The 8346-nt window shown below is 39.4% G+C and overlaps 1 protein-coding gene across 1 annotated transcript in view; it reads right to left on the bottom strand.

Moving 5' to 3' along the window:
- Positions 1–6059: 6059 nt before the first annotated feature.
- Positions 6060–8346, bottom strand: part of slc47a1 (solute carrier family 47 member 1) — a gene marked incomplete at its 3' end in the record, with an annotated part of 17362 nt that continues 15075 nt past the window's right edge. Inside the window, exons 16-17 of the mRNA XM_084074195.1 lie at positions 7887–7985; positions 6060–6428 (exon numbers count right to left, since the gene is read on the bottom strand). Of these exons, the coding sequence (XP_083930321.1) occupies positions 6060–6428; positions 7887–7985 (468 nt within the window). The remainder of the gene's footprint in view (positions 6429–7886; positions 7986–8346) is intronic.

Below are 8346 nucleotides of genomic sequence, written 5' to 3'. Positions count from 1 at the left end.
AAAATCCTATTTTGGCCGGTAGATTGATGCGATTGGCTGGGGAATTGGGGAATCTATTGGCCACTGTGGCTGCTGGACAATAATGGTACTTCCTTGCTCTAAGTGTGACTCAGGGGAGCATGTTATGAATATTAAGTGTTATGACATGCTTTACACAAATAAATCGCAAAACTATATAAACGTATCAGAGAATGATCAGAGGCTGTTTTGATACCTTGAGCATAAATCATATCTTAACCACTTAAACCTATGTAAACTGATTGTGGTCCCCTGGGCCTAGGGCATACTATGTAGGTCAGCCCCTCCCCCCCCCCTTAATACCAAATCTCTTTGCTGAAAATAGCCAATCTACAAGCTCACAACGTTTGCTGAGTGTTTGCACCAGAATAGAAACGCTAGGGTTCATGTGGTTAAGCTGCTGTCATGGCGTCAGTGTGTATTTACACCTGTACTGTAAGATTATCATTCATGCAAACCTGTCTGTTCTTTGCTTTATTATGCACTCCTTTGATTTGGACACAAATGTGATGATAATGAAGGTGGCTGGCTGGCCTTAAAACATACAATATACACTTGCCAGCCTAATGCCAACCTACACAGCAAAATCCTTCTGTTAATTTAATTCTGAGTGAAATGGTCCATATTTATATGCTCAAAATTAAATTAACACTGAACATTTGGCTGTGTACGGTTATATTACCCCGCTAAAAAGTGTCCTCATAATTCGGCATGTTGGTTGAATGAAGAAATTTCAAGCTGAGCACATCAATTATCTCTTTCTGCTCTTAGCAGGAACAGATAACTAGCCTGTCAGCTCACAATTCATAATCACAGCCTAACAGTACACTCAGCTAATGAGTTATTTGTGTTAACAGCATAAAAAAATTAGACCTTCTATTAACACCCGAGGTCCATAATTTGGAGATGAGGTAATACCAAGCACAGCTTCCATTAAAGCCAATTGTTGCTGATATAATAGATAAAACCTTTCCTGGTCTGTCTGAGACCCTTTGTTTGGTGGCACGACAAACACAGACATCTGGTTGGTCTGATATCATTCGTGATTGCCATAAACATGATTTACAGTTTAACCACATGAACCTTACCCCCCCCCTTCCCCTTCTATTCTGAGCATGTCATTATAGGCATTCATTGAGAAAAAGATAGAATTCTGTGAAAATAAGCGAACATTCCGCAAACATTGCTGATCTGCAAGCTCAATGACACATTGTGAGCTTATGAGTGTCTATTTTCACTATTTGACATACAAAGAAGTATACAGGGTTTAAGAGGTTAAAGAAATCATTATGGACAGGCCTCCCAAATGCTTTGGAACAAAGTTAACCTATGAGGGAGGCAACAATTTACAGTGTACAGAGCGTTGTAGGAGAAGAAAACTATATAGATTTGCTGCTAGTGTGTCAGCTTCCTGAAGACTTTATGAATTGTGTAAACTATCTACTCCTCTGTGCACAGCTGGGCTCACAGTGTGGGATTTGTAATGTCCAAGCTGGTCCCCTTTGCAATTCCTATTATTAGCTGCAGTGCTGGTGTTCACACATGGTAAGGTAAAACATGGACTTGTTTGAATATTATCTACAGTGGGAAAAGTACTAAATCATTTTACTTAAGTAAAAGTATCAATATTGCAATGTAGAAATACTCTATTACAAGTAAAAGTCCGGAATTAAACATTTACTTACGTAAAAGTAAATGTGCAAAAGTGCTGGTATCAAAATGTACTTAAAGTACCAAAAGTCGAAAGTATACTCAAAAACTTTTGAAAATAGCAGATCTACAAGCTCACAATGCGTCGCATCATGACGCGTCATCCTAAAACCTATACCACTTGTGCAAGGACGCGCTGTCATTGGCCAATACGCTTGTGCAAGGACGCGCTGTGATTGGCCAGTAGCCACTTTGAGTGGCAGTTGGGGCAAACGCTCTCACCAAAACATGATTTACTATTCTGTCCCTATCGGTACATAACTTGAACGGTGAACTTCGCAACGTTCGGCACGGCAACTCACTCGCTTTAGCTCGCTCGGTGGTGCCTCATGTGGCTCAAGTTCACTTGAGACGGCGCGCCTCCGTCGACTATACAGGCTAAAAAAATAGCCCGCAGTTGTTGTAGGCAGAGGCACTTCCACGTTGGCCACAGAAGAGGGGCGTGGTTATAGCACAAGTTGTATAGGCTTTAGTATGTCGCTATTGTGACGCATTGTGAGCTTGTAGATCGGCTATTTTAAAATGGCCAAAATGTATATAGGGCTGAAGTGGTTAATATATGTTTTGTAATAATAATCTAAATCTACAAAGTAACTAAAGTTTTAAAATACTTGTAGTGGAGTAAAAGTACAATATTTGCCTCTGAGATGTAGTGGAGTAGAAGTAAAAGTACTGAAAACAGAGACAGAGACAGACTGAGAGAGACAGACTGTTTTATCCATGAACTACTGGACATTGTTAACTGCTCCCTAGCATCAGCCATTTTCCCAGACCCCCTTAAAACTGCATCAGTTAGGCCACTACTCAAAAAACCTACTCTAGACTCCTCTCTTATGAATAACAACAGGCCAATTTCCAACCTGCCCTTCTTAGGTAAGATTCTGGAAAAAGCAGTGCTGAAACAGCTTGAGGTGTTTCTACATGACAATTGAGATGTATGAAAAGTTTCAGTCCAGTTTCAACAGAGACTACACTTATTAAATTCATGAATGACATTAGATTAAGCGCAGACCAAAAGAAAGTTTCTGTCCTTGTTCTCCACGACTTGACTCGATCATGGAATACTCCTGAATAGACTCGAAACCCGGATTGGCCTCTCAGGACCCACACTGTACTGGTTCCGTACCTAACTCACAGGCCGGAACTATTCTGTGAGTCTCTGGGATTATGTCTCAGAGAAGCGAAGTTCCCTATTTGGTGTCCCCCAGGGCTCGATCCTTGATCCATTGTTGTTCTCCCTTTACATGCTCCCACTTGGAGAAATTATCCGTAGCCATGGTACCCATTTCCATAGCTATGCTGATGATACCCAGCTGTATCTATCTGTAGACCCAGAGACAGCAGTGACTCACTTCATCCTCTGCTAAACTGCCTCTCCAGCATCAAGCAGTGGATGAACAGCAATTTCCTTAAATTAAATCAAGGTAAAACTGAAATCCTTATCATTGGTACAGACGCTCAAAGGCTTGCAATAATGAATAAACTCGGAAATGTGTCCTCACAGGTGAAACCAACTGTGAAAAACCTGGGTGTTATCCTTGACCTCGATTTTGGAAAGTACATTAGCAATGTCACTAAAATAGCTTTTTATTATCTGAGAAACATTGCAAGAGCCTGCTATTATTATTATTAATTTATTTTACCCCCTTTTTTCCCTTTTTCTTCTCCTCGCAAATTTGTATTTATTAATCATTTCTCTGAACATCATTTTGTGCTTTTTGTGTCTTTAAATTATGTACCCAATTTATTTGATTTTATATGTGTATATGTACTGCTGTTTGTACGTCCGGCCTTGTTTCTAGTTTTACTTGTTTTTAAAGCCTTGGTTTTTAGCCTGGCCTGGTGACCAGGCTAAAAACCAGAGGTGACCAAGCTAAAAACCAGAGGTGAAATGGTCTAGCACCTTCCTATTTGTCAGATTTCCTGCAGAAGTATGTCCCAAGCCGCCCCCTCAGGTCCTGGACTGCTGACGGAGCTATTTGCAAATGGCAAGAGACATGGTGATGTTGCCTTTGATAGCTATGCACCGAGGACTTGGAACTTACACCCCCTGCATATCAGACAGGCAACCTCAGTTGATGGCTTTAAGGGGCAGCTATAAAAAACACTTCTATGACCTTGCTTTTAACTGATCTCCTTTTAACTGTTTTTTTTCCTCCACCTTTTAATTTCACTCTTTTAATTTCACTCTTGACTAGATTTTAACTTATTGCTTTGTTTAACTTGTGTTTTTAACTTGTAATGTAAAGCACGTTGAACTACATTTATGTCTGAAAGGTGCTCTATAAATAAAGTTTATTATTATTATTATTGCCAAACGTTAGCGCCAGATTAGGGATGCTATTAGGGTTCAGGTGAGTGTAGCTGGGTAGCTAAAATAGCACAAGAGATCAGTTTTAAGTGCAGTTTGTCCATCAGATCAAAGAGAGAATTCTCCATGTATGTAGCTTTCACACAACTGTGTTTTATTCAATCACTTAATGACACAACATGTCAACATTACCAACCCCATTAGGCACAAAACTCTTATGTAGCTGTCTAGTTTTACTAAGTAACTTTTAGCATAGCTATAGCTACTTAATTTGAAAGAGTTTTAGTCTGTAACACAATACTGCTAGAGTATCTAATAGCTTCGCTAGCTACATTTTTTAAGTTCACCCATTCTTGAGAATTGGGACAAAACCTTTAATTTTATTTAAAAAAAGAAAATACTCTTCAATTATGCCGGGAAAAGAAAGTGTTGACTATTAAACCATGTAATGGGCTAACCTCCCACTGTTTTTTATTTAGTTGTCAACTCTGGCAAAATGTTATACAACACAGTCATAGTGAGTAGACAATTTATTTGTTCAACGTTGCTCAGAGTTCTCTTAATGCTAATAAAATTACACACTTTAAACCATAATCTTTATTTAGTTTAGATTGGCATGTTATGGTTGAGACACATCTGATAGCAATATAATTTAATGCAATTATCAAGAAATAGCAAGCTTACAATAGCTTTAGTAGCTTTCCTGCCTTTTTTTAAACCAGGAAGTAAGACAGGGGAGTTAGGGTATAGCTAAGCCTGTTTATGCCTGATTCTATTATGTTTTTGTAGAAATCTGACTGAGTTGACAAAGATCTTGGACACAACTTTAAAGAGCCAACATTTTTACAAAAGATATATTTTTAAACAAAGATAATAATAGTACATTCTTACACCTAAGTTATCAATACACATGGTTAGTTTTCTTTAATGCTTTTAACAACAAATAAATTGTTTGAAGTAGTGAATTCTTGTCTGAGACACGGGTGTTTTCTAGCAGAGGGCAAGTTTAGAAAGAAAACCAGACCAAAACATTGTATAAATCACCTTATGTAATTAAATGCTTTAAGAATATATTTTCAACCAACAATTTATTTTAATTAGTTTGTTAATAAGTAATAATTTGAAATGTTTTGGTAGGACATGATATGTCCCAATTCTCAAGAATGGGCGAGCTGTAGCTTGTCCAACACTGCGTACAGTATAGTATGTATCATTGGTCAGGGTTTTGCACTACCCCATAAAAACTGGTCAAACATACCGTTGGACATTTTATATTGGAATTATATTTTAGATAATGTACATATTTTGGGCCTCTCAAAATGCATTTTCTCCCATATATGAGTCCAAAACATACTGTAGTTTGTAGGCCACCTTGATATATTTTGAAACGTAATAAGAAAATGTTTGGAATGTACTTTTAGAATGTATTTTAGAATGTACCGTTCTGTTTGTCCTGCTTAACCCCCCACCCTCCACTGTACCACCCCCACCACAACAAGACAGTTCCATCACCTGTAAGAATTAATATACATTGTGTTTTATGGCTGTCTGTTGGATGTGCTCAGTAATGCAGTACACACCTGCTGACTCAATAATACATCTATTTTCAGTCTACTCTCGAAGCTGCCATGGTGAATTGAGAACTGAATGCTGTATCCTTTGACACTGTATACTGGATTTTTACCACATGCAGTTTGTAGCAAAAGGGAAAAAAAATATCAAAACGTTTTAGTTGTCATTATTTCACAGAACATTGAAAGCAAAAGGGGAAAATAAATTCTCTGTAGAAATACATTTGGAAAATTGCCACTTTTTTTGCCAGACCTGAAGTGACCACAGACAACCACTAGATGTCTGCTGGGTCACAGGCCAATCAATTGCCACAAACTGGCTCGGTTCGACTTGGTTCGAAATCTCAGAGTTAAATGAACACTCTGCAAGTATGAGCATGTGTGGCTTAAAGGCTCCACTTGTGATCGTAGAACCATGTGTAGCTATAAGACATAACATTCATTACTGCTTAGGGGTGTGTGGTCAGTTCCAGGTAAGCTGTTGGGGTTGGTGTAGAGTTATTCGCCCAGTCTGTGGTAAAGTTGCTCCTGCTCCGAGCAGAGACCTCTGGTAGGGGCAAGACAAAGTGCACGGTAATGCCTACAGCCAGGATGAGAACTGTGGTCAAGAGGGTGAGTCCTCGTCGGAGGATCAGCTGAGTGAGAGAGAGCTTGGCGTTGGGTTTGATGCCTGGTGTGTTTTTAACACCCTCTATTTCTCCCTGTGTCTCTAAGGGGCCTTTGCTGCTGCCCTCCATCTCAGGCCTTGGTTTCAGATCCCGATCCTGTGTGCTGACAGCGCTGTAACCAGCAGGAAACCCATCACCCTCCAGCTGGGCCTTTAAAGAGAAGGAAAAAGGTGAATGATACAAATAATTGCTTAATTTATTATAAATTGATAATTCAAAATATGCTCCTCATTGACTTACATTTTACGGTAAAACTTCTCTCAAAGTCACTCTTTTAGCACGTAAACGAATGCGAACAAAGTTGATCCAGACAATATAGAACATCACAAAATCCAGTACTATTTTTTTAAATATATATATAAATGTCAACTTCCTGCTGATTCTACTATTTGAAGATCCGGGTTTTCTTCTTAATAAAAATAGCAAAATCAACAGGAAGTTAACAATTTTATTTAAACAAGTTCTGGGTTTTGTGATGTTCTATATTGTCTGAATCAACTTTGTTTGCGTCGTTTATGTGCTGAAAGAGTGACTTTGAGAGCTGTTTTACACTACAATGTAAGTCAATGAGGAGCAGTTTTTGAATTATCAATTTATAATCAATGGAGCAAATATTTTTGATTTCTTGTCCACCTTTGGAGTTACGTTATCATGGCAAGGTAACTACACAACCCAAACCTCTACTAAAAGTGGTCTTGCCCTATAAAAAGAATGCTCGAAACGGAATGATATCTTGGTAACTACACAAAAACTAGTATCTGCTCCAGTATGGACAGTTCAGACGTTTATGTTCTTTGATTCAGTGTTTTAACGCCATCTGCTCCCTACTGCTGTGGGAGTCAATCAGCTAGACCATACCTTAACTGGATGACAGACTGTCTCTCCAACAGTAGGAGTCACCGCAGACATGCTGAGAAGCAATTCAAGGGCGCCCTGCAGAGGGCTGCACTCGCTGTCACCATTATGTCAACTGCCTGCCCTACAACAACTTTAACTGCAACTCTGCATGATGTCACCTCCACGTGTTCTCTTTTATCCAAAGCGCTTTACATAGATTGTGCATTGCATTCACCCATTCACACACACATTCATAAACCAATGGCGGAGGAAACCATGCTAGGCACCAACCTGCTCATCGGGAGCAATTAAGGATGATATGGGGCTGATGCATTCACAGATATCCATTTGCTTCCAGTGACACCAGGACCCTTTCGTCTAACAGATTTTAAAAATAAATCTTGATCTGTTCCAAGCCACGTTTCTACATACGTAAGTGCTAACTCTTAATTGTACAACGTTAACCATATGTAGTAAACTTGACTGGGGTCGGCTCTGTACTTGGTCTGCTCTTCTTTCCCTCTACACACCTTTGACTTTGACCTCTTTATTGATAATAAACATTATGTAAAAATACATACATTGTCACACCATTATCAAAAGGATATTGTCTGACCAAATATCTTAGCTGAAAATAGCAGATCTACCATTGTGAGATTGTAGATCAGCTGTTTTCTGCAAATGCCACCACCACCACCACCAGAATACAAATGCTAGGGTTCAATTGGTTAAGTGACACAGATCTGTGTTGTTAAATAAAAACACACTTACTGTATTAGGACAGTCTGATACATCAGGGAGTGTTGTTAGCATCGGACTAACAGGACGGTTTGGTGCGACAATCATTGTCTTGCCAGCTCGCACTTGTGCCTGCAAAAGCACATGAGAGCCAGTAATCAAATACTGTATATGAAAAGGGGGTCCATCAAAGGGCAAACTTCTAGCACACTTGAGCAAGGACTCAATTTAAAAAGCCTTTTAATTAGACGACAGGGCAGGGCTACACATATGCAAAGACAATAAAACGCCAAAGACGCCGACCGGTTTCGCCAACACTGTGTCTTCCTTAGCTCGTTGCTATAGAACTGTATACGCTATATTCAAGTTTGTTTGTCTTTAGCATTATTAAGTAAGTAAATAGCCCCGAGCCATGTGCCATATAGGTATGACCAGCTCAGTGGCCTTGTGTGTCCGCCCTGAGATTGGGAGGTTGGGGTTCAATCCCTTGGTC

This window comes from Gymnoscopelus microlampas (assembly GCF_963454915.1).
Source record: "Gymnoscopelus microlampas genome assembly, chromosome: 12".
Taxonomy (NCBI): domain Eukaryota; kingdom Metazoa; phylum Chordata; class Actinopteri; order Myctophiformes; family Myctophidae; genus Gymnoscopelus; species Gymnoscopelus microlampas.
The sequence above is the reverse complement of the archived record's forward strand: the minus strand, read 5'-3'. Positions and strand labels throughout refer to the sequence as shown.